General features: G+C 37.2%; 2 protein-coding genes and 1 long non-coding RNA gene across 6 annotated transcripts in view; 1 reads left to right on the top strand and 2 right to left on the bottom strand.

The window, feature by feature from the left end:
• Positions 1–135: 135 nt before the first annotated feature.
• On the bottom strand, positions 136–2548 carry LOC141375820 (E3 ubiquitin-protein ligase RBBP6-like). 3 transcript variants are annotated; one of them, XM_073910774.1, is made up of 7 exons: positions 1574–2187; positions 1284–1380; positions 1105–1180; positions 870–958; positions 733–793; positions 491–630; positions 136–395 (listed from the first exon to the last, which is right to left on the bottom strand). In XM_073910774.1, exons 1-7 carry the CDS (start codon positions 1731–1733, stop codon positions 221–223), a joined length of 798 nt encoding a protein of 265 aa, XP_073766875.1. In that variant the 5' UTR covers positions 1734–2187; the 3' UTR covers positions 136–220. The 3 variants fall into 3 exon arrangements, with proteins under 3 accessions (XP_073766875.1, XP_073766877.1, XP_073766876.1); XM_073910776.1 differs by having other exon boundaries at positions 1476–1967; XM_073910775.1 differs by lacking the exon at positions 733–793 and having other exon boundaries at positions 1574–2548.
• A 710-nt stretch (positions 2549–3258) lies between these two features.
• On the bottom strand, positions 3259–6906 carry LOC141375826 (E3 ubiquitin-protein ligase RBBP6-like). 2 transcript variants are annotated; one of them, XM_073910793.1, is made up of 7 exons: positions 5971–6551; positions 5681–5777; positions 5502–5577; positions 5267–5355; positions 5130–5190; positions 4888–5027; positions 3259–4792 (listed from the first exon to the last, which is right to left on the bottom strand). In XM_073910793.1, the coding sequence occupies exons 1-7, from the start codon at positions 6128–6130 to the stop codon at positions 4618–4620; spliced, it is 798 nt and encodes a 265-aa protein (XP_073766894.1). In that variant the 5' UTR covers positions 6131–6551; the 3' UTR covers positions 3259–4617. The 2 variants fall into 2 exon arrangements, with proteins under 2 accessions (XP_073766894.1, XP_073766895.1); XM_073910794.1 differs by lacking the exon at positions 5130–5190 and having other exon boundaries at positions 4525–4792; positions 5971–6906.
• Positions 6907–9554: 2648 nt separating this feature from the next.
• Positions 9555–27236, top strand: part of LOC141375840 (uncharacterized) — a 40991-nt gene continuing 23309 nt past the window's right edge. Inside the window, exons 1-11 of the long non-coding RNA XR_012384649.1 lie at positions 9555–9954; positions 10531–10651; positions 16453–16509; positions 16651–16702; positions 18694–19395; positions 20057–20084; positions 20747–20797; positions 21453–21503; positions 21863–21917; positions 23324–23378; positions 25143–25197. This is a non-coding gene — a long non-coding RNA (uncharacterized lncRNA). The remainder of the gene's footprint in view (positions 9955–10530; positions 10652–16452; positions 16510–16650; positions 16703–18693; positions 19396–20056; positions 20085–20746; positions 20798–21452; positions 21504–21862; positions 21918–23323; positions 23379–25142; positions 25198–27236) is intronic.

Here is a 27236-nt window from a genome sequence, read left to right as displayed (position 1 = left end):
AAACTTCATGATATTGTGTTTATGAATTCATTCGTGTGTGTGTGTGTGTGTGTGTGTGTGTGTGTGTGTGTGTGTGTGTGTGTGTATGTGTGTGTTGCACTGCTGGAGTGAAGGTTAACCAGTCCACACAGTTCATGCGGCTATAATCTTTATTATCTTTTATTAATAAACTATGTACAATATTTACACGTCGGCTCCAGGTCTCTTGGATGAAGGTCTCTCAGCGACGTGGTCTCTTCTGGTCGCCGCGCGTCTCTGGTGAAGATGGGGAGCGGGACCGTTTCCCTCCGGCGTCCCGGACCGAAGATGCCGCACCTGCTGAGGACGAGGAGGGCAAAGGCTCGGTCTGGCAGGAGAAGGACGGCCTCTTTCTCTTCTCAGCAGCATAGGCCTCACTGAACAGATCGAGCGCAAACACACACAAGCAGACATCATGTGAGATTTGGACAAACACTAGAACATGCGGCTATGCCAAGTACAGTTTACTCACGCGTCTATGATGGGAATGACGTATCGGCCGCTGCCGTCTATCATGACTCCCTTTCGGTCTGGGTCGTCCACCTCCAACAGGAAGCTGCGGGGAATCCCTGTGCTCTTCCGGATGCGCTTGTGCGGCGCGGAGCGGCTGCCCTGTGAATTGAGGAGTGACAGTCAAACTCTGAGCAAACAATCTGACTGATGAGGACAAGAGCTCAAGTTCACAGCAACCGGGAGCTTGGAAAACCCAGTTACCACATTAGTGGGGCAGTGCCTAATGTGGTGTCCCGGGATCCCAAGCAGCCTCATGGCCTCACTAGTGAACATCAGAACCATGAGAATCAGCTCAGACATCTCTCACAAAGCAAACCTGTCAGTGTCTGAACGCTCACCTGCTGGAGTAGTAGCACAGGCTGGACTGGTACATCACCGCTTTCAGCTTGTCCTCCTCTGACGCCTTTGCCTCAGCCAGATTCTCAGTCTGTTTCACAGGCATTTGCACATTTGAATCTTTTTCACCCTCAACCCTTCAAACAATCTCAAATCTCCCTAAGAAGCTGAGTGCGTGTGCGTATATTGTGTGCTTTACATTGCGTTTTGCTATTGTGCTATTCATTTGTTCAATACCTTCAACAACTGCTCCAGTGAGAGGAGTGAAGGATCAGCTCTAGGTGAAGGTTCACGCCAGCGTCCAGCTTGATGTCTGCAAAACAAAGGAGCTTGTGTGACTAAAACACCAGGGACAGACCAGGAGTCTTCATATAACATCTAACAGAGGACGCGTGTGCTCATTTCACAGCACTTACCCAACAAATCTTCTGTTTGAGGACTTCAGTCCCGCCGCAGGGATCCGTCTGATGATGACCGACGTGTTTTTAGGGATGAGAGCATCATCTGTGTATTCTGACAGCAAAATAAAATCAGAATCAGCACATAATTATGGAGCACGGTATACTTTGAGAGCCATTAGCCTTTTAAAACAGCCAAAACATCCCTACATGTCAGCATCAGCACCACCTTACAGCTTCCAGAAGTGTCTGATGTAACGCATCTAATGTTAGCGTAGAACAGTTGAAGTGTCTTTTCCTCAACTCACCTTCATCAGTCTGGGCGTTGCTGATCTTCAGCTGGCAGAACTTCAGCCTCTTGCTCCTCATGATCTGCCGCTTCAGCTCCCCCGCGCTGATGTTGAGGCCTTCAAACTGGAGCGAGTCGTAGGTGAGTCGACTCTGGAACCTGTAGTGAACACAAGACATACTGAACACAAACACAAAGCACAGCGTAATAAAAAGGGTCAAACCTGAGTGATGGGAACAGCAGGCGATCAATCGACGTATCCAACGATCAATAATATCGATAATCTGGAAAAATTGTCACGGAGGACGCAGAGATCAGATGCCAATCGACACAGCGAGATTCAAACAACACCCACAGGACGGTTGTCATGGATGCTGATGATGAACACGTGACGCATGCGCTGTACAACTTCCGGCAATATTATCATTACTAATATTAATTTTATTGATAGTAGTAGTAAAATCATTGCGATAAGTATAATAAAATAAACAGCAGAACAGTTGGCCATCTCTGAATAATACACAGCGACGTTTCCCTGCACGAACGATTCAGGCCTTCGCCAAGAAGACTCGGGTGAGTCGATGATTCAGGGATTGATTCAACTGTCCGTTCATCCTATTGGCTTCTTTGGCTGAATGAATCGTTCAATGCTTTACTCAAATAAAGCGGCCTCTTGCTGCCACCTATTGGGGGTTTGCTTTTTTGTTTTCAAAAGTACTTTGACACTTTTTTAAAGGCACCTTTAAGTTCATTTTTGCACAAAAGCTCGTCTCTGTGCGTTCCAAATGGTTTGAAATTTCCTTAGCACATGGTTTTCTTGATGCGTTTGAAATTTTCAATGTAAATCCACTCGTACTTGCATTTGATCTTTATTATGCCTTAAAATCAAAACTATACTAAAGGTGTCTTATCCAAATGCAGATTTTCATTCAAAACGTTATGACAGAACCATATTACTTTACAGTGGCCCATGGATATATATATATATATATATATATATATATATATATATATATATATATATATATATATATATATATATATATATATATATATATATATGTGTGTGTGTGTGTGTTGCTTGTTTCTTATTTACCCATGCAGTGACTTTTAGGCATAAATACTATGTAGGCTTGCTAAAGGGTTGCATGAGAAATGTCATCATCGTGAGAGCTTGACTTTTTTTTTGTCGCTGCCTTTAGTTGTGGTGAAATGAGATGCATCATGTCGTTTATCTGTTTGTGCAGTCTGTACCTTCATTTCTGAATCGTGTGGCATCGTACTTGAAGCCAAGTCATTTAGCCCAAGGCATAGTTGTCTTAGAATGAGTAGTTTGCTGATCAAATTCCACATTTTGATGAGGCAAAACACATCTTGGATGTTTTAATTACTATTTTAGGTGAAAAACAAAACAATGAGATTTGTGTAAAATCTAAAGTTAACCAAGTCCAGCCCGCCATCTTGTCCTGCCTCTCAGTTCTCTTAAGCCTTGGGCCGGCTCTGTGAAGTGGCCTCTTTTGGGCTCATCATTGAAGACCGGACGAGCTGCAACATTTCGTTCTGCCAGGTTCTCAGGTGTGATGCCTGCTCATCTGACCTTTGACCTCGGCACTCAACTGCTGCCAGTTTTCTTTCAATGCCATGAGATTTCTGAATTCTACATGCAGGAACCGATGCATTCCTTTTTTTTCCTTTTTTTTTTTTAAACAAAACAGATATGGCAGACACGGCCAAACATTGAAACTTTGGAGGGCATTGAGGGGAAAAAAAAGCACAATATCATCAAGGGGAATAAAAGGTTTGATCAAAGCGTGCGTTTACACACGTTCATTTAAATATGGACAAAACCAACATTGGGTTATTTTTGTTATTAGATTTAAAATGCACGGACCCTATTTGACCCAGTGTTCATATATACATATGTTTTTATGAATGAATATTTTTGCATATAAAAGATAATAAAAGACTGACTAGACAGATTAGATAGTTTAATAGACAGATTGACACGTGTAGTCATTCGTTCCTGTGTATTTGATGACTAGCTTCCAGCAGTATCTGGCTGCAGACTTGCATGCAATCTGAGACACAAAGCACTCAGCGGAGCTAGTGAGGTCACTGTGAGAGGCGGGGTTAGGGGTGCACACTCACTGACAGCCTAGATTTAGCCTGGTTTTAACCAAGCCGTCTATTAGACTTTTAACCCTTATGTATTGTTCATATTGTTCAAGTGGCTGTTTTTGCCCCCAATGACCTCCATTATAACTAAACTTGTTTTAATTGCAAAGCCATGACACCAGATAGTAACTCATTCTTTATTGTTGGTGGTTTCCCTGTTGGGATGAGATAAAATGAGTCATTTTTACTTTTGATGGTCAGTTGGCACCTTTAAACACCCCAAAAAAATGCTTGCTGGGATGGTACCAAGAGGCTGTGCTCACTTCTGGACAGAGGGGGTGTAGACTTGCAGCTAGTGCCGATAAGTGGTGCAGACGCTGAGGCTGTTCTGTACGCGAGTGTTGAGGTTTTGAAACATCAGCTGACAGCGTGTAGGTAGAGAGTAGCAGGTTCTGGGAGTAGATGAGCTTGTCACCGGTGTAGACTTTGACCGACTTGTGAAGTTACTCACAAGACCTCCGCTTATGGGACATTACCATTCAAATGAAACGTTTCCAGCAGAATATGACGCTTCAAAAAACTCCATCGGCACTGGTAACTATGAAAAACACGACTGAGCACTAATAGTGTACTCAACACTTTACACTGACATTTGAAGGATCACCTGACATTAAAGACTGAAGTAAGAACGCTGAAAAAAACCCATCAGATTTTAGCCCAGAAGAGTTTCTCTTTTCCTAAATTAAAGCAAAACTTCATGATATTGTGTTTATGAATTCATTCGTGTGTGTGTGTGTGTGTGTGTGTGTGTGTATGTGTGTGTTGCACTGCTGGAGTGAAGGTTAACCAGTCCACACAGTTCATGCGGCTATAATCTTTATTATCTTTTATTAATAAACTAGGTACAATATTTACACGTCGGCTCCAGGTCTCTTGGATGAAGGTCTCTCAGCGACGTGGTCTCTTCTGGTCGCCGCGCGTCTCTGGTGAAGATGGGGAGCGGGACCGTTTCCCTCCGGCGTCCCGGACCGAAGATGCCGCACCTGCTGAGGACGAGGAGGGCAAAGGCTCGGTCTGGCAGGAGAAGGACGGCCTCTTTCTCTTCTCAGCAGCATAGGCCTCACTGAACAGATCGAGCGCAAACACACACAAGCAGACATCATGTGAGATTTGGACAAACACTAGAACATGCGGCTATGCCAAGTACAGTTTACTCACGCGTCTATGATGGGAATGACGTATCGGCCGCTGCCGTCTATCATGACTCCCTTTCGGTCTGGGTCGTCCACCTCCAACAGGAAGCTGCGGGGAATCCCTGTGCTCTTCCGGATGCGCTTGTGCGGCGCGGAGCGGCTGCCCTGTGAATTGAGGAGTGACAGTCAAACTCTGAGCAAACAATCTGACTGATGAGGACAAGAGCTCAAGTTCACAGCAACCGTGAGCTTGGAAAACCCAGTTACCACATTAGTGGGGCAGTGCCTAATGTGGTGTCCCGGGATCCCAAGCAGCCTCATGGCCTCACTAGTGAACATCAGAACCATGAGAATCAGCTCAGACATCTCTCACAAAGCAAACCTGTCAGTGTCTGAACGCTCACCTGCTGGAGTAGTAGCACAGGCTGGACTGGTACATCACCGCTTTCAGCTTGTCCTCCTCTGACGCCTTTGCCTCAGCCAGATTCTCAGTCTGTTTCACAGGCATTTGCACATTTGAATCTTTTTCACCCTCAACCCTTCAAACAATCTCAAATCTCCCTAAGAAGCTGAGTGCGTGTGCGTATATTGTGTGCTTTACATTGCGTTTTGCTATTGTGCTATTCATTTGTTCAATACCTTCAACAACTGCTCCAGTGAGAGGAGTGAAGGATCAGCTCTAGGTGAAGGTTCACGCCAGCGTCCAGCTTGATGTCTGCAAAACAAAGGAGCTTGTGTGACTAAAACACCAGGGACAGACCAGGAGTCTTCATATAACATCTAACAGAGGACGCGTGTGCTCATTTCACAGCACTTACCCAACAAATCTTCTGTTTGAGGACTTCAGTCCCGCCGCAGGGATCCGTCTGATGATGACCGACGTGTTTTTAGGGATGAGAGCATCATCTGTGTATTCTGACAGCAAAATAAAATCAGAATCAGCACATAATTATGGAGCACGGTATACTTTGAGAGCCATTAGCCTTTTAAAACAGCCAAAACATCCCTACATGTCAGCATCAGCACCACCTTACAGCTTCCAGAAGTGTCTGATGTAACGCATCTAATGTTAGCGTAGAACAGTTGAAGTGTCTTTTCCTCAACTCACCTTCATCAGTCTGGGCGTTGCTGATCTTCAGCTGGCAGAACTTCAGCCTCTTGCTCCTCATGATCTGCCGCTTCAGCTCCCCCGCGCTGATGTTGAGGCCTTCAAACTGGAGCGAGTCGTAGGTGAGTCGACTCTGGAACCTGTAGTGAACACAAGACATACTGAACACAAACACAAAGCACAGCGTAATAAAAAGGGTCAAACCTGAGTGATGGGAACAGCAGGCGATCAATCGACGTATCCAACGATCAATAATATCGATAATCTGGAAAAATTGTCACGGAGGACGCAGAGATCAGATGCCAATCGACACAGCGAGATTCAAACAACACCCACAGGACGGTTGTCATGGATGCTGATGATGAACACGTGACGCATGCGCTGTACAACTTCCGGCAATATTATCATTACTAATATTAATTTTATTGATAGTAGTAGTAAAATCATTGCGATAAGTATAATAAAATAAACAGCAGAACAGTTGGCCATCTCTGAATAATACACAGCGACGTTTCCCTGCACGAACGATTCAGGCCTTCGCCAAGAAGACTCGGGTGAGTCGATGATTCAGGGATTGATTCAACTGTCCGTTCATCCTATTGGCTTCTTTGGCTGAATGAATCGTTCAATGCTTTACTCAAATAAAGCGGCCTCTTGCTGCCACCTATTGGGGGTTTGCTTTTTTGTTTTCAAAAGTACTTTGACACTTTTTTAAAGGCACCTTTAAGTTCATTTTTGCACAAAAGCTCGTCTCTGTGCGTTCCAAATGGTTTGAAATTTCCTTAGCACATGGTTTTCTTGATGCGTTTGAAATTTTCAATGTAAATCCACTCGTACTTGCATTTGATCTTTATTATGCCTTAAAATCAAAACTATACTAAAGGTGTCTTATCCAAATGCAGATTTTCATTCAAAACGTTATGACAGAACCATATTACTTTACAGTGGCCCATGGATATATATATATATATATATATATATATATATATATATATATATATATATATATATGTGTGTGTGTGTGTGTTGCTTGTTTCTTATTTACCCATGCAGTGACTTTTAGGCATAAATACTATGTAGGCTTGCTAAAGGGTTGCATGAGAAATGTCATCATCGTGAGAGCTTGACTTTTTTTTTGTCGCTGCCTTTAGTTGTGGTGAAATGAGATGCATCATGTCGTTTATCTGTTTGTGCAGTCTGTACCTTCATTTCTGAATCGTGTGGCATCGTACTTGAAGCCAAGTCATTTAGCCCAAGGCATAGTTGTCTTAGAATGAGTAGTTTGCTGATCAAATTCCACATTTTGATGAGGCAAAACACATCTTGGATGTTTTAATTACTATTTTAGGTAAAAAACAAAACAATGAGATTTGTGTAAAATCTAAAGTTAACCAAGTCCAGCCCGCCATCTTGTCCTGCCTCTCAGTTCTCTTAAGCCTTGGGCCGGCTCTGTGAAGTGGCCTCTTTTGGGCTCATCATTGAAGACCGGACGAGCTGCAACATTTCGTTCTGCCAGGTTCTGGGAGTAGATGAGCATGTCATCGGTCTAGACTATGGTCAACTTGTGAAGTTACTCATACACCTCCGCTCATGGCATATTACCATTAAAATGAAACTTTTCCAGCAGAATATGACGCTCTAAAAAAAAAACTCCATCGGCACTGGTAACTATGAAAAACACGACTGAGCACTAATGGTACACTCAACAATTTACACTGACATTTGAAGGATCACCTGACATTAAAGACTGACGTAAGAACGCTGGAGGAACATCAAATTTTAACACGGAAGAGTTTTTTTTGTCTCTCTCAAATTAAAGCAATATTTCTTAATCTTGTTGTTTTTTTTTTTTTTTTTACTGTACAGTTGCCCCAGGTGTTTATCAGGTGTGATGCCTGCTCATCTGACCTTTGACCTCGGCACTCAACTGCTGCCAGTTTTCTTTCAATGCCATGAGATTTCTGAATTCTACATGCAGGAACCGATGCATTCCTTTTTTTTCCTTTTTTTTTTTTAAACAAAACAGATATGGCAGACACGGCCAAACATTGAAACTTTGGAGGGCATTGAGGGGAAAAAAAAGCACAATATCATCAAGGGGAATAAAAGGTTTGATCAAAGCGTGCGTTTACACACGTTCATTTAAATATGGACAAAACCAACATTGGGTTATTTTTGTTATTAGATTTAAAATGCACGGACCCTATTTGACCCAGTGTTCATATATACATATGTTTTTATGAATGAATATTTTTGCATATAAAAGATAATAAAAGACTGACTAGACAGATTAGATAGTTTAATAGACAGATTGACACGTGTAGTCATTCGTTCCTGTGTATTTGATGACTAGCTTCCAGCAGTATCTGGCTGCAGACTTGCATGCAATCTGAGACACAAAGCACTCAGCGGAGCTAGTGAGGTCACTGTGAGAGGCGGGGTTAGGGGTGCACACTCACTGACAGCCTAGATTTAGCCTGGTTTTAACCAAGCCGTCTATTAGACTTTTAACCCTTATGTATTGTTCATATTGTTCAAGTGGCTGTTTTTGCCCCCAATGACCTCCATTATAACTAAACTTGTTTTAATTGCAAAGCCATGACACCAGATAGTAACTCATTCTTTATTGTTGGTGGTTTCCCTGTTGGGATGAGATAAAATGAGTCATTTTTACTTTTGATGGTCAGTTGGCACCTTTAAACACCCCAAAAAAATGCTTGCTGGGATGGTACCAAGAGGCTGTGCTCACTTCTGGACAGAGGGGGTGTAGACTTGCAGCTAGTGCCGATAAGTGGTGCAGACGCTGAGGCTGTTCTGTATGCGAGTGTTGAGGTTTTGAAACATCAGCTGACAACGTGTAGGTAGAGAGTAGCAGGTTCTGGGAGTAGATGAGCTTGTCACCGGTGTAGACTTTGACCGACTTGTGAAGTTACTCACAAGACCTCCGCTTATGGGACATTACCATTCAAATGAAACGTTTCCAGCAGAATATGACGCTTTAAAAAACTCCATCGGCACTGGTAACTATGAAAAACACGACTGAGCACTAATAGTGTACTCAACACTTTACACTGACATTTGAAGGATCACCTGACATTAAAGACTGAAGTAAGAACGCTGAAAAAAACCCATCAGATTTTAGCCCAGAAGAGTTTCTCTTTTCCTAAATTAAAGCAAAACTTCATAATATTGTGTTTATGAATTCATTCGTGTGTGTGTGTGTGTGTGTGTGTTGGCATATGTGGTTTATGGAACCAATTTTCAGGTTTACCCACCAGCATTATGAGACCATTTAGTTTATGAGACCATTTTTGGTGGTCTCATAAACTAAAAATTTAAGTGGATATTAAAAATGGTTTAAATGATGATTATTCATTACAATGACCTAAATGATAATTATAAGACTTGTTTCAAAAGTTTACATTGTTATTTGGTTATTATTACACTTGGTGTGCTTTTTATGACCTTTACAAATATGGTCTTGTAAACCATGATGTGTATGTGTGATCTTTGAACAGCGCCTCTGTAGGCGGAACTTGGTACTGCATTTCTATACACACTCGCGCCAAATCTTACACAATTTCGCGCCATACATTCAATCGCGGGAAAACGTCCCTCATGAAGACTGTGGACGTGATAGTCGCGCTTCAAGCAGTGAAACATCAAACAAATAAGTCATTTGTTTTTAATACTTTGTACATTATTTATTATTATATGTACTGTATTATTCCACTTGTTATTCAAAATAGCAAGTTTATTTATATATTTATATCCGGCGCGTACTGTTTTAGACAATAATAATTAGTGACTGGGAACAGAAGATGAGAACAAATAAACGTTAGAAATAGGTGTTTGTAATGGCAGCATCAGACGTAGTTCTTCAAAATGTGTATTTGCTAATAATAGCACGCGCTCGGCCTGTATCTGGCTCGGAAGCGCCGGTGTCGATTTCACCCAGAACCGGGCAGAGCTCACTCCTCCGCGGTAAACAATTCGCCGTCTGATTCCATGAGATGTAACGTTATGATAGATGCACTATGTAACTGTGATTTTTTTTCTACACATACTTTTATGTGAGAAGCAATGACCATTCGAATATGGTATAAATAACATGGTAACAAGGTATATTAAACATAAATATGACGTAGAAACAATTTACTAAACTTGAATTATTAAGCATGATTGAACAAAATGTTTGAATTTAGTAATGTAAATGTGTGGTTTTATTTTTTCTAATGTTTTTTTGTGATAAACTTGTGTTCAGTTAAACTGTACATTTGAATAAATGAACTTTTATTATGAAAAGAGGTTAACTTACCCAAGTTAAATAACTTTATTTGATCAAATTGTCAAAATAGTGCACTACTAACTTATATTTTGTTAAATGGTTTAAAATGTGATAACTGTATTATGAAATTTGATAACTATATTACTATTTTCTGTTTTGGTCTTCTTTAGAGAATTTTACACTACGTCACATATATTAATACTGCTTTGCATATGTGGTATTGTATTGATATTATAAACTGTGAAGTTTAACCTTATATAATATTTTAACAGTGAATGAATGGTGGTAAGAGTCAAAGCAGAGGATTAAATCCTTTGAAAGATGCTGCTCATCATGTGAGGTTGGGGAAGGATAAAGACATGCTTACGTGGAGGTACATCAGTGACATCAAAGGTACCAAAGTTTTGTACATGTTTTTTCTTACTGCAGGTAGTCCCCAGTTATTGTTTCATTATAAGCATAGTGTATAAAATGTTAAGATGCAAAAAGGAGTTTAATTTAACACAAAAAAATTAAGTCATGAATGATGATTTGATGACAAGACATTATAAATGTCAACAAATAACATTTAAATAATAATAATAATGAAAAGAAATGTCCTAATTGAAAACCACACTTTAAAATGTTAATGTTTAATTTAAGAGTCTAAAAAATGCTAATATTAATGATTTCCATATTAGTGAAAAGTTAAAACTATTAAAGATTGTACACTATCCAGGGCCTGATTAACCAATGGTTAATAACACACATTGATGGAATAAGCCATTTACACAAATTTTGTCAGACAAGTGATGTCTGACCGACAGAGACAACATAACTAAATAGCGCCAGTGGTGTAGCTTGTAATGCACAGCAACATGTTTTGACGCGATTGATCATCAACTCGAGTTCTAATATACCGTCTGCTGAACTTATTCTTATTTTTTTTCTCCCCATTGGATATCAGATGGGAAATACATTTATTTTTAGGAAACATTTAAAAAAAAATTAAAATAATGCAAATGTTAAATAAAGTCACAAGTGCCTCGCGTGTTTTGATGATGTTTATCTTATTTCTCTAAATAGGTATTTTAAATATATAATAAAGTTATTTTCAAATGTTAGCAACATCTTAATAGAATTCATTTGTATTTATTTATTTGTGACGTTAGTCACTAGGGGTGTAACGGATCACTGTTGATCCGTGATCGATACTGTAGGGTCCAGCCAGTTGGTCCAATGACGGTATCCAATGGTGGATGAAGGTTCACTGCATGTTCGGTCTTTCCAGTGCACAATGTTGATTTATATTAAACTTAACTCATATCTGACTCCAATTTTAGTATGAGATGGTTTAGAATATTAATATATTTATCCTCGTTTTATCTGACTCCAATTATAAAACATTGAGAAGATTATTTTGTTTCCTTTCACATTATTTTAGATTAAGATTGAATATTCTTTTGATTTGTTATTATACCTTATTCTCATTTACTCAGATTCCGATAGCATCTCGAGTCTTGCACCGGCCGGGTATACAATCTCTTAATACAAGCTTGTCAGTCTTGGTCATTAAACAGAGGCGATTAACCACTCTCCTAAAAAGGCAGAACCCTACTTACTCAATTTAGGAGATTTTTATGTGGTCCCCATAAATCTGTTATCTACTTAATCAAGACAAAGTATTTTAATAATAATCGCACAGGATTGTAAATTTGTAGATGAAGGCCTAAATATCCACATTTAAAGTAGTTTCAACAATATTTTGTTGTTCTAAATAGAAAACCCATAGTTGGCCTTTTGCAGTCTACGTATACATGAAATAATGCCAATTTGCTAGTCGGATCTCTAACAACATTGTTTAGCGTGCCACGCTGCTCCGTCTAACATGTTTTAGTCCGTTACTAACCTGTACAGTGGCTTGTAGTGCTATGGACAACAACATTTATCAGTGATAATAACACGAGGTTTGAATAGTTCAAAACATAACAATTTATTAGTCAGGTAAATGTATTATGCCAATTCAATCAGTCAATTCATAAACGATCAATACAAAACACCAAATTATCAAAGATAAATCCAAGATTAAAAGATGCATTCCTGACTTTTTACATAACGTGTAAATTTTACATAACGTGGAGCCTAAGCTCCATGTTATGGGCTGATCTGGGTAGGCAGAATCGCCCTGAGCTTTTCTTAGGCCTTACCTTAAATAATCCAAGAATTCCCTCAAGGAAGGGGGTGTGAATGTATAACAAAAGGCATTCACACTTAGTGTCACACCCCTCACAGTGGTTCAAAAGATGCCTGAAGTTATATATTTATTGTTCTGATTATGTCTATTTCTGAGAGAATGAGACCATTGTACCAATCGCACTGAGACATTTCAAATGATATCAAACATGATAGTTAAAGTCAGTTTGGTTAATTCTAGAACATTCAAACATTGAAATGACCATATGTGTGAGTTAGGGGGATGAAGCAGACTCAGATGCAAATGCAGCAGGAACTGGTTTTTCCCGCATTCCCCTTGCTGAGTTGTGAAGTTACCAGTCTCTGTTTTCAGCTCATGTTTTGAATTGTCAAAGGCATCAGAATATTTGCAATATTTCAATTCTTACAATACGGATCACAACCCACGGTTCGGAATGCACGTGACCCGTAGATTAATAACTTTTTTTGAACTTGTAGGTTAATCCAACATTTATAACAATCGCAGAGAGATCGCCTCCCGTGTCATTCAAATTGCATGAATGAAAGCATTTTGGCTTCCCTGTAAAATATAATGATGACGTTGTGGGACCTACATAAATGCTTTTGGCTATTAAGGTGTTTTTTTGTCACTGTTTGTTTAGCCTGCATTAATGCATTCATTATGGTAAGAATAAAATCACTGTTTAATGAAACAAGATGCTGGTGAAAGCAACTACATTGTGTAACCAACAGATGGCGACAAACAAACATCAAAACTATGTAATTGAATAGGTTTTCAAATATAATACACCTACAGTATAATGAAACATGAAGTTTTATGTGTGAATTGTTGAATCATTAATTGAAGATAAATATATGTTGTGCAAGATTTCTATACATTTTGCATTATCAGCAACAGTAGCAAAGATCATATTTCATATTGAATACTTTTTTTTAGCTGGTTATTTCCTGATTTTTATTTTTTATTAAAATTACAGGTTCTATTTTCTGTTTGTTAAAAGCAATGTTTTATGCAGTAACATTTTTGTATAAATGGAAAGCAAATTGTCTCCTCCCTTTTTTGCTGATCCAAAAAATGGTCCGATCCATAACTCAAAAAACGTAGAGTGATCCGAACTGCAGATTTTGGATCCGTTACACCACTATTAGTCGCCCTTTCCCAAACCCTGGTTAGCCTGTCGATTATCATTTGCCACAACTAGCGCTACTTCACCCATATTCTCCTACCTCATGGCTCTGTTGAAGAGCATTTAATAGGTTGCACATGTCTTAATAAAGGTTGCCTCCCTCTCTTTAAAAACATTTTTTTTAGAAACTAGGCATTTCCTCTTAGCAAATAGTCAATATCATATATTAGGGGTGTAACGATACACTCAGCTCACGATACGATGTGTATCACGATATAGTGTTCACGATTCGATATGTATCACGATATTTGGAATAAAAATTGAAAATTTAACTGAAATGCAAATTTTACCAAGTAAACTATTTTTTATGTATTTCTTTTGTTTCAACTTGTTAAACTGAACCTTCTTTTAGAAAATATATTAAACAGGCCTGTCTCTGGAAAATAAAACAATTTAAAAACTTCTTAAAAAATATTATTGAAATGACAGAGACAAAATTAAGGAACAATTTAAGTAAAGGTGCAAAAAAATAAGCTTTCTATTCAATTGAATTTAACAGTGAGAGCTTAAGGCTTTGCTTGGTCACTTGCGTTTTTTGTGTGTGCAAAAAAAAATCTACATTTCCAGGTAATCAGCAGTTCTATAAGATAATCCTGAACTTATGTGTATCTGTCTGAGAGGCTATCAAGTGTATCATGTTGACGTGCATTTTTGTGTACCTCTGTACTCAAATGTAGCTTTAAAGGGTTAGCTCGTCGTAATCATAACTCTAAAATCGATATGATTGTTTAAATAATGTGTACGTTTTCGGTTTCATTTACACTGCTAAGTGCTGTTCAAACTTCCCACGCTGCTCCTGAAAGATCACTCTGTTCCACAAACTGAATGTTGTTTACTACTTTATTAGTCACAACCTGCAGGTTCTGTTCACTGAAGCAGACGCGCGCGTATGGCAAGCCGTTTTAGCATTTAAACCTTTGTTCTGACTATCCATAAATATATGTAATTCATATTTAATTAAATTCATTTAGAGATATCTCTAATTATATTTTGACTAGTCGAATTATAATTATGACTAGTCAAAATATAATTAAAGATATCTCTAAATATATTTATGGATAGTCAGATCAAAGGTTTAAATGTTAAAACGGCTTGCCATACGCACGCGTCTATCATAGTCCGCCCTTTGTAGTAACAGCTCACGGTCAGCTCATGTCATGTGTGATTTTGCGGCCGCCAATACATCATATGAAGACAGAATGATATTTTAGGGTGAATTGTACCTTATAAATACAGTATGTGACTCTTTCAACACCATTAGGAGGTATCCCTGTCGCTGTGCAAAGTATGTAAATCACTGTGAAGACTTTAAAACTTAGGATGTGTGACCCAGTATGCGTGTCAAAAAGCGGACGAGTCTAAAGCAATTACTGTACAACCGAAATGTTGCCAGACGTCTGATTTTGAGAGGATGGGCCATCCTCTATTTCAACTCCACTCATCTTGGTTTGCTAACATTACTGCTGCTGCAATCTGAACTCACGTGCGACAGCAGGTGGAACGTAGCTCACGTGCAAACAGCTCAACTAATAAGAGAAAACGGACGTCATATCGTAATCATATCGTCATAACGCCACGATGCATATCGAGACATTTTTGCATCGCAATAAATCGTACAACGATAAATCGTTACACCCCTATCATATATTATTATTATCATTGTATTTAAATTGTCAGAAAATGTCACCATGTATAAAAAGCATGCAGATTTTTTCCTTTCCTTCTTTACTTTTTTTAACTAAACAGCATGCTTTAATTGGTGAAGTGCTTGTAAGTTTTGAAATAACCTGCACTGAATTGAGCGGACTGTAGTGTAGTATTTGCCGTAGATCAAAATGAGTGAACAAGTGGATTTGGCAATCACAAGAGAAAAAGAGGAGAGGGTGCATCTTTATTGAGGCATGTTTCATGTATTCACTCCTTCAAACAGACCCATGATGAGGAGAATGAGAGTATAGAAGACGTTATGGTAATGTTATGTGCAAGCTAGCATTAACCAGGTGGAGGATGCTAATGGCAGTGCAGACTGGATTCATCGTGTGTCTGAGGGCGTACTCGCACTGTACAGTTGCCATGAACCAGGCTGAAGCATGCTTTTCCCCCCTTCCGTCTCCCCCTACGGCCTGCACTCACATTGCATTCGTGCCTGGGCAGTCTTATGTCAACGAACGTGCTGTTCAGTAAGCGCTCTCGCAAAGCACAGTGGAGAATAGTAATAAATACCTTTTAAAATATATATTTTAGTACTGCTTCAGTTAACTTGAACAAGTGTACTTATACCATCAATTTTCATTTTCATAAGAAAATTTTCATTTTCTTAAAAAATAAGTTAAATCTTTGTAGACTATATATATATATATATATATATATATATATATATATATATATATATATATATATATATATAATTTATTTAAAAAATGTGGGCAATATATTATAGATTTGTTTTGAAAAAAATGTATTCTATTCTTATTTTTTTTAATACAGACCTCTTGAGTTCTTAATCCGGGCCTGACACTATCAAATAGTAAAGTATTAGATAATTGTTTTGGGCCAGTTTCCTGTACAGTGTACTTTTTGTGCACTATTAAACCAACATAATGAATTTTTTCAATGATTTAGTTTCTTCTGTATCAGTTTTCACTGTCCAGAAAAGTTTGTGATGCATACTCTGTGGAGTCAGTGTTCATGTGTTGACAGAACTGTTTTTATTTGGCAGAGTTACAGTTTTAATCTTGTATAAAAAAAAGTACCTTGTGTTTAATTTTAAAACATTGTTCTGCACGATATCACAACATACAATTGTAATTTTAGAGTGTGTCATGTGGAGGAGTTGACCTTCTCTCCTGTAACAAACATGAAAAAGCAAAGGTAGGGTATATTGGATTTTATTTTAAAAATTGGCATATTTTGAACCGTATGTAGTATTAAATATAATGTTTAATAATGTCTGTTTAGCACACACTTGAGTTGTTTTAGCTTTATTTTCTGTGTTTTGATTATGTTTTTCAGTCTCCTCATGAGCCATTATCTTTGAATTCTGAACAGAGTGAGCTTCAAAGAGGTTTGTCTATATAATTGTCTTTTAAATGTTGATCTGAAGAGATATTTTCTTATTGTTCCTGTATCTGTGCAGTTATTTTTATATAATAATACATTTAATATGGGTGTAGCGATACATTATTATATTGAGAATCGCAATATAACAATTCAAAGTTTTTTCTTTAGATTAGCCTCTATTCACACGGTGAGTATTATGTGTAACAGGGCTCGAAATTGCGACCATTTTGGTCGCATATGCGCCCGAAAATTAATCGATGCGACCTCATAATATATTTGGGCGCATTAGTGCGACCTGTTTTGATTTTTTTTTTAAAACGTGCTGAATCGCTCTTCCCTGCCGCTATATTGGTTCATATTAGCTGTCAATCACTCAAGGCTATCCACTGTTAGATGACAGGGAGGGAGCTTTTATGTCCACGGGAAATGCAAACGGCTAAAGTGTGAAAACGTAAAGCACACAGGTTTGCAAAGTGCAAACCCCACCTAAAGTTGAGGCGCAGATGAGAGCGATCATGACACGTGGTGAATATTGATCCGCCAGCTGAGATCAATCGAGTACGTGCTTTTCGGAGAAGGTGGTCGAATCTCCATGCGTTGCATTCACTGCGTGTTCAGCGCAAATGTCCGCTAAAAGTCAAATCTAATACTGTATCATCGCCAAAGAAGCTCGCCTTTACTAAGTTTACACTGAAACTGCGTCTCATAACAAACAGCGGTATTGCGCCGGTGCTCAACCTGCTCATAAATTGGGTCGGCTGACTCGCCTGCTTTTCCACAAACACAGAAAAATGAAGATCAGCTCAGACTGAACATTTAAATTGACACAAACTGAAACCAAAACTTTTAAATAGTGATAGAAGTGAGACTTTATTTACTTTCTTTTGCCTATTCTTTCATGAGATGTATATATTTTTTTTATTTAGTTACTGATGACTGTTTTGCAGCTTTCAGCCTTGAATTTAATATTTTATTATAATCTTTTGTTTGTTTTGCAGCTGAAATATTATTTATTAAACTGACATGCATATATATGCTGTTTAGCAGTACAAAATAAATATTTCTTACTGCAATGCTTCATTTTTGTTTGATGCAAACTATACATTTATTTTTCAGAAAGTAACAGACTTTTTATAGCAGATAACTTGCATTCAAGCACATTCAAGGCAGCATGATAATGACAAATGTAATTCATTGTTACTATTATTGTCATTTTCATCATCATTAATATTCTAGAATTTTAATACATACACATTTTGGAATTATTGCACACAAATATCAATGTCATCTCTAAATTTTTTGTGGTGCTCCTAAATTTTTTCTGGTGCTCCTAAATTTTTGAAGTTGGGAGCACCGGTGCTACCAAGTAAAAAAGTTAATTTCGAGCCCTGTGTAAGATTAAACGTTTACACAGTTGCAGTATAAACTACTGTTGTTAAATGATGAAAATAATGCAAGTTGAAATCTGATGATGACAAATGCCTGGTTATACCAGTGAAAATGATCTATTTGCATGTGGACCATAAGAGAGTGCAAGCATACATCTAACACTCATCTTCAGAATTTTGAATTTGTATTCTGATGTCATCTCTGTCCTGTGCATTAAAGACCAATTTAAAGTTTAACATGCCAGATCTATGCAAAATTGAGCATTTTAACCATTACTAGGCCTACATATTATAATAATATTGTTTTTTACCACATTTGAGAAATAACAAATATTACTAATATTTAAAGCTTTTTTTTTATAGCTTACAATATTGAGATATCAAGAGAAACAATGTCAAGTTTGCTGACCTATCAATAGGCTATTGTTTTAATATCTGTGTGTTTGCTCATGGTTTATGAGGACCAAGTATGTCTACTGAATGTGACTTAGCAGTAGGCTATTGTTTTGTTAAATCTGTTTATTCATGGTTTATGAGGACATGGTTTGTTATGCGAGACTTAAAGCTTTTAATGTTTTCTTCATCTTTCTTTGCTTCTCTCTTTCAGCGCCTCCATGAGCCTGTGGCTTTAACCAACACAAACAGAGCTGTCTTCTACAGAGGTTTGTTAATTATTTTGTCATGCTAATTTGACACTCCTTAAAGGGATAGTTCATCCAAAAAGTGCAATTGTCTCATTATTTGATCCCCCTTTACTTGTCTCAAACCATTATTGGGATATTTCTTCTGTTAAAGACAAAAGAAGATACTTAGAAAAAATATGGAAACCTGTAACCATAGACTTCCATATTATTTGTGTTTTCTGTTGTGGAAGTCAATGATTGCAGGTTTTCTTCTTCCATCAAAATATCTTGTTTTTGTTGTTTAACAGAAGTAATAAACCCTTAAAGGTTTGGAACACTTGAGGGTAAATTAATAGTGAGTAAATATAAATTTTTGTGTGAATCATCCCTTTAAGTGCTAAAATGACAGTTTCATATTTCTACTACATTCAACGTAGCAGTCCTGTGTGTTTAGTCATGGTTTATGAGGACCAAGTATGTCTATTTTATGTGAGTTAGCAGCAAGCTATTGTTATATCAAATATGTGTGTTTACTCATAGTTTATGAGGACATGATTGGTTATGGAAGACTTGAAGCTTTCAGTAAGTGAATGTCATGTTTTCTTCATCTTTCTTTGCTTCTCTCTTTCGGTACCTCCATGAGCCCGTCGCTTGGACAAACACAAACAGAGTTGTTTTCTACAGAGGTTTGTTAATTCTTTTGTCAAGCTATTTTGACACTCCTTAAAGGCATAGTTCACCCAAAAATGAACATTTACTCACTATTAATTTACCCTCAAGTGTTTCAAACCTTTATGGGTTTCTTTTTTTCTGTTTAATAAAACAAATGAGATACTTTGAAAAAAGATGGAAACATGTATCCATTGACTTACATAATAGAAAACACAAATAATATGAAAGTCAATGGTTACAGGTTTCCATCGTTTTTCAAAGTATCTTCTTTTGTGTTTAACAGAAAAAAGAAACCCTTAAAGGTTTGGAACACTTGAGGGTAAATTAATAGTGAGTAAATGTTAATTTTTGTGTGAATCATCCCTTTAAGTGCTAAAATGACAGTTACATATTTCTGCTAAATGCAGTGTAGCAGTCCTGTGTGATTAGTCATGGTTTATGAGGACCAAGTATGTCTATTAGATGTGACTTAGCAGTAGGATATTGTTTTAATAAATCTGTGTGTTTACTCATGGTTTATGAGGACACAGTATGTGTAGGTTTACATGGTGCTAGCAGTAGACTATTATAACATGTGTTTCTTCATGGTTTATGAGGGCATTTTTTGTTATGCGAGACTTCAAACAGTTAGTAAACAAATGTTACATTTTCTTTATCTTTGTTTCTCTCTTTCAGTACCTCTATGAGCTCGTCACTTTGAGAGGTTTGTTAATTATTTTGTCAAACTATTTTGACACTTTTTAAAAGGATAGTTCTCCCAAAAAGTACAATTGTGTCATCATTTGCTCACCCTTTAATTGTCTCAAACCTTTTTGGGGTTATTTATTCTGTTAAAGACAAAAGAAAATACTTACAAATAATATGGGAGTGAATGATTACAGGTTTCCATCTTTTCTTGTTTTCTACCATGAAAGTCAATGATTGCAGATTTTCTTCCACCAAATGTCTTGTTTTTGTTTTTTATCAGAAGAAATAAACACGTAAAGGTTTGGAACCCTTGAGGGTAAATTGTTAGTGAGTAAATGTTCGTTTTTGGGTGAATCATCCCTTTAAGTGCTAAAATAACAGTTTCATATTTCTGCTAAATGCAGTGTAGCAGTCCTGTGTGTTTTGTCATGGTTTATGAGGACCAAGTATGTCTATTGGATGTGACTTAGCAGTAGGATATTGTTTTAATAAATCTGTGTGTTTACTCATGGTTTATGAGGACACTGTATGTAGAATGCAATGTTAGCAGTAGACTATTGTTTTATAACGTGTGTGTTTCTTCATGGTTTATGAGGACATGATTGGTTAAACAAGACTTAAAGCTTTCAGTAAGCGAATCTCATGTTTTCTTCATCTTTCTTTACTTTTCTTTTTCAGCACCTCCATAAGCCAGTCGCTTTGACAAACACAGAGTTGTCTTCTACAGAGGTTTGTTAATTCTTTTGTCAAGCTATTTTGATACTTCTTGAAAGGATAGTTTTACCCAAAAATGAACATTTACTCACTATTAGTTTACCCTCAAGTGTTCCAAACCTTTATGGGTTTCTTTTTTCTGTTTAACAAAACAAATAAGATACTTTGAAATAAGATAGAAACCTGTAACCATTGACTTCCATAGTAGTAAAAAACAAGTAATATAAAAGTCAATGGTTACAGGTTTCCATCGTTTTTCAAAGTATGTTTTGTTTTTAACAAAAGAAATAAACCCTTAAAGGTTTGGAACACTCGAGGGTAAATTAATAGTGAGTAAATGTTAATTTTTAGGTGAACCATCCCTTTAAGTGCTAAAATGACAGTTTCCTATTTCTGCTAAATGCAGGTTAGCAGTCCTGTGTGTTTAGTCATGGTTTATGAGGACCAAGTATGTCTATTAGATGTGACTTAGCAGTAGACTATTGTTTTATTAAATCTGTGTGTTTCTTCATGGTTCATAAGGACACAGTATGTGTAGGTTGACATAGTGCTAGCAGTAGACAATTATAACGTGTGTTTCTTCGTAATTTGTAAGGGCATGATTTGTTATGCGTGACTTAAAGTAATTTAACAATGTTAAAAAAATCTTATCTTTGCTTCTCTTTTTCAGTACCTCCCTGAGCCCGTCACTTTGACCAACACAGAGTTGTTTTCTACAGAGGTTTGTTTATTCTTTTGTCATGTTATTTTGACACTCCTTAAAGGGATAGTTCACCCAACAGTACAATTGTGTCCTCATTTGCCTACCCTTTACTTGTTTCTTTATTTGTTCTGTTAAAGACAAAACAAAATACTTTTAAAAAGATGTAAACCTGTAATTCATAGTAAGTAAATGTTCATTTTTGGGTGAACCATCCCTTTAAGTGCTAAAATGACAGTTTCTTAATTAGACTAAATGCAGTGTAGCAATCCTGTGTGTTTAGTCATGGTTTATGAGGACACTATTGGTTTTGTGAGACTTAAAGCTTTCAGTAAGCGAATGTCATGTTTCCTTCATCTTTCTTTGCTTCTCTCTTTCAGTACCTCCATGACCCAGTCACTTTGTCAAACACAAACAAAGCTGTCTTCTACAGAGGTTAGTTAATTCTTTTGTAATGCTATTTTGACACTCCTTAAAGGGATAGTTCACCCAAACAGTACAATTGTGTCATCATTTGCTCACCCTTTACTTGTTTTAAATCTTTATGGGTTTATTTTTTCTGTTGAACACAAAAGAAGATACTTTGAAAAAAGATGGAAACTTGTAACCATTGACTTCCATATTATTTGTGTTTTCTATTATGGAAGTCATTAGCCCCTTTCACACAGTGATACCGGTAAATATCTGGAAAATTTCCGGAAAGACTTTACCGGTATATTCAAAAAAGCGCTGTTCACACAGGCGAGGACGTTACGGAAATTTTCCGGAAAAGAGCATTCACACATCCATTCCAAAATACCGGTAAATTCTGACAACATTCACCACAAATGAGCTTTAAACGGCTGCGCTTGTATTTGTAAACATTTGACTAAATTACAAACTCTGTGGATGATCAATATTGTGAACAACTTTCGCAGGATCACTTTCGCATGTCGAGATGTTCATGATATGTGCATGTGCAAAGCTTGAAGGTAAACAAACAACGGCTTATCATAAGCATCTCATCGATGATTATTTACACAGTTATCATTAAGAAGAACATATAAACGTGATCTGACTAACTTCTAGCAGCTAAATGTGTCTGGAAAAATATTCAAAGGCTTTTATCCTCACAAACCGCGCGGACGTAAATGCGTCTGACTGTTGTGATTGGCTAAAGCAGACGTCTCACGTCAGCACGTTCTAGACGTGCACGCGCTTATTACGGGAATCTTCCTTTTGCATTCACACAGCGCAGCATTCCGGCACATTGCCGGTAATGTTACAACTTCTCTTTCCGGAAAATAGCCAGAACGAATTTACCGGTATTTTCAAAAAGGACCTGTTCACACATACAACCTTTCCGGAAAATTGCCGGCAATTTTCCGGAAAGGTCTGTATGTGTGAAAGGGGCTATTGATTGCAGGTTTTCTTCTTCCATCATAATATCTTGTTTTTGTTGTTTATCAGAAGAAATAAGCACATAAAAGTTTGGAACACTTGAGGGTAAATTCATAGTGAGTAAATGTTCATTTTTGAGTGAACCATCCCTTTAAATGCTAAAATTACAGTTTCCTTTTTCAGCTAAATGCAATGTAGCGGTCCTGTGTGTTTAGTCATGGTTTATGAAGACACAGTATGTCTATTTAATGTGACTTAGCAGTAGGATGTTGTTTTATGGAAACTGCGTGTTTCTTCATGGTTTATGAGGACACAGTATGTGTAGTTTTACATGGTGCTAGCAGTAGACTATTATAACGTGTGTTTCTTCATGGTTTATGAGGGCATGGTTTGTTGTGCAAAACTTAAAACAGTAAGTAAACGAATGGTAAATTTTCTTTATCTTTGCTTCTCTCTTTCAGTACCTTCATGAGTCCGTCACTTTGACAAACACAAACAGAGTTGTCTTCTACAGAGGTTTGTTAATTCTTTTGTAATGCTATTTTGACACTCCCTAAATGGATAGTTCACCCAAACGGTACAAATGTGTCATTATTTGCTTACATTTTACTTGTTTCAAACCATTTTGGGTTATTTCTTCTGTTAAAGACAAAAGAAAGTACTTTAAAAAAAGATGTAAACCTGTAACCATAGACTTCCATAGTAGAAAACACAAATAATATGAAAGTCAATATTCATTGGTTTTCAAAGTATCTTTTGTGTTTAATAGAAGAAATAAACCCATAAAGGTTTGGAACACGTGAGGGTAAATTAATAGAGTAAATGTTAATTTTTGGATGAACTACCCCTTTAAGTGCTAAAATAACAGTTTCCTATCACTGCTAAATGCAGTGTAGCAGTCCTGCGTGTTTAGTCATGGTTTATAAGGACCAAGTATGTCTATTAGATGTGACTTAGCAGTAGACTATTGTTTTATTAAATCTGTGTATTTCTTCAGGGTTCATGAGGACATGATTGGTTATGCGAGCCTTAAAGCTTTCAGTAGTTTTCTTCATCTTTCTTTGCTTCTCGCTTTTAGTACCTATATGAGCCTGTCACTTTGACAAACACAAAGACTTGTCTTCTACAGAGGTTTTTGTAATTGTTTTGTCAAGCTATTTTGGTACTTTAAACCAATCATGTCCTCATAAACCATGAAGAAGCACACATTGTAAAACAACAGTCTTCTGTTAACATTGTAAAACTACACATACTGTGTCCTCATAAACCATGAAGAAACACAGATTTAATAAAAAAAACATTGTACTGCTAAGTCACATCCAATAGTCATACTTGGTCCTCATAAACCATGACTAAACACACAGGACTGCTACACTGCATTTAGCAGAAATAGGAAACTGTAATTTTAGCACTTAAAGGGATGATTCACCCAAAAATTAACATTTACTCACCATTAATTTACCCTCAAGTGTTCCAAACCTTTATGGGTTTCTTTTTTTCTGTTTGACAAAACAAATAAGATACTTTGAAAAAAGATGGATACCTCTAACCATTGACTTTCATATTATTTTTGATTTCTATTATGGAAGTCATTGATTGCAGGTTTTCTTCTTCTGTCAAAATATCTAGTTTGTTTGTAGGTTTGGAACACTTGAGGGTAAATTAATAGTGAGTAAATGTTCATTTTTGGGTGATCAATCTCTCTGAGTGTTAAAATGACAGTTTCCTATTTTTACTAAATGCAATTTAGCAGTCCTGTGTGTTTAGTCAGGGTTTATGAGGACCAAGTATGTCTATTGGATGTGAGTTAGCAACAGGCTATTGTTTTATTAAATCTGTGTGTTTACTCATGGTTTATGAGGACACAGTATGTGTAAGTTTACATAGTGCTAGCAGTTGACTTATAACTTGTTTCTTCATGGTTTATAAGGGCATGGTTTGTTATGCGTGACTTAAAAAGTCCCTTCAAGTGCTAAAATTACAGTTTCCTATTTCTGCTAAATGCAGTGTAGCAGTCCTGTGTGTTTAGTCATGGTTTACGAGGACCAAGTATGTCTATTGAATGTGACTTAGCAGTAGACTATTGTTTTATTAAATCTGTGTGTTTCTTCATGGTTCATGAGGACACAGTATGTGTAGGTTTACAATGTTACCAGTAGACTTATTTCATAACGTTTGTTTCTTCATGGTTTATGAGGACATGATTGGTTTTGTGAGACTTAAAGCTTTCAGTAAGCGAATGTCATGTTTTCTTCATCTTTCTTTACTTCTCTCCTTCAGCACCTCCATAAGCCAGTCGCTTTGTCAAACACAAACAGAGTTGTCTTCTACAGAGGTTTGTTAATTATTTTGTCAAGCTATTTTGACGCTCCTTAAAGGGCTAGTTCACCCAAAAGTACAATTGTGTCATCATTTGCTCACCATTTGCTTGTTTTAAATTTTTATGGGTTTATTTTTTCTGTTAAACACAAAAGAAGATACTTTGAAATAAGGTGGAAACCTGTAACCATTGACTTCCATATTTTTTGTGTTTTCTATTGTGGAAGTCAATGATTGCAGGTTTTCTTCTTCAATCAAAATATCTTGTTTTGTTTTTTATCAGAAGAAATAAACCCTTAAAGGTTTGGAACACTTGAGGGTAAATTCATAGTAAGGAAATGTTCATTTTTGGGTGAACCATCACTTTAAGTGCTAAAATGACAGTTTCCTATTTTTACTAAATGCAGGTTAGCAGTCCTTTGAGTTTAGTCATGGTTTATGAGGACCAAGTATGTCTATTGGATGTGACTTACCAGCAGGCTATTGTTTTATTAAATCTGTGTGTTTCTTCATGGTTTATAAGGACATGATTGGTTTGCGAGACATAAAGCTTTCATTAAGCCAATGACATGTCTTCTCAGGGCTCGAAATTAACTTTTTTACTTGGTAGCACCGGTGCTCCCAACTTCAAATATTTAGGAGCACCAAAAAATTTTTAGGAGCACCAGAAAAAATTTAGGAGCACCCACCAAAAATGAATGAGCACCGCTGCAAATTGTTTTTTAAGGGATTTATTGTATTTTAAAACAACATTAATAGGACTAACAAAAACCAGAAACAACTATCTAACTAATGCTGCGAAGACATTGATATTTGTGTGCAATAATTCCAAAATGAATGTCTAATAATTAGGCCATAGAATATTAATGATGATGAAAATGACAATAATAGTAACAATGAATTCCATTTCTCATTATGATACTGCCTTGAATGTGCATGAATGTAGGTTATCTGCTATTAAAAGTCTGTTACTTTATGAAAAATAATTGTATAGTTTGCATCAAACAAAAATGAAGCATTGCAGTAAGAAATATTAATTTTGTACTGCTGTTTTTATATGCATGTCAATTTAATAAATAATATTTCTGCTACAAAACAAACAAAAGATTATAATAAATCATTCAATTCAATGATGAAAGCTGCAAAGCAGTCATCAGTAAATAAATAAAAAAATAATATATACCTTAAAAAAGAATAGACAAAAGAAAGAAAGTAAAGTCTCGCTTCTATCACTTTTTTAAAGTTTTGGTTTCAGTTTGTGTCAATTTAAAGGTTCAGTCTGAGATGATCTTCATTTTTCTGTGTTTGTGGAAAAGCAGGCGAGTCAGCCGACCCAATTAATAAGTAGGCAGAGCAAGATTCTTGCGCTAACCATCGGCGCAAATCCGGTCTTTGTTATGAGCCGCAGTTTCAGTGTAAACTTAGTAAAGGCGAGCTTCTTTGGCGATGATATGTACAGTATTAGATTTGACTTTCAGCGGACATTTGCGCTGAACACGCAGTGAAAGCGACGCATGGAGATTCGGGCACCTTCTCCAAGAAGCGCGTACTCGATTGATCACAGCTGGCGGATCATTATTCACCACGTGACGTGTCATGATCGCTTTCATCTGCGCCTCAACTTAGGTGGGGTTTTCAAACTTGTGAGCTTTAAGTTTTTACTCTTCAGCCGTTTGCATTTCCTGTGGTCATAAAAGCTCCTTCCCTGTCATCTGACAGCGCAATACCTTGAGTGAATGACAGCTAATATGAACCAATATAGAGGCAGGGAAGAGCGATTCAGCATGTTTTTAGAAAAAACCAAAACAGGTCGCACTACAACCATTATCTGCAGTCGCACTAATGCGCCCAAATATATTATGAGGTCGCATAGATTAATTTTCGGGCGCATATGCGACCAAAATGGTCGCAATTTCGAGCCCTGCTTCTTAATCTTTCTGTGCTTCTTTCTTTCAGTATCTCAATGAGCTCGTCACTTTGACAAACACAAACAGAGCTGTCTTCTTGTTGTAAATGAGGGCGATGCCAACCCTCTTGTGCACCACCAGAGGGAAC

This window comes from Danio rerio, chromosome 8 (assembly GCF_049306965.1).
Source record: "Danio rerio strain Tuebingen ecotype United States chromosome 8, GRCz12tu, whole genome shotgun sequence".
NCBI classification, from domain to species: Eukaryota; Metazoa; Chordata; class Actinopteri; order Cypriniformes; family Danionidae; genus Danio; species Danio rerio.
This window is presented reverse-complemented; position numbering and strand designations above follow the sequence as displayed.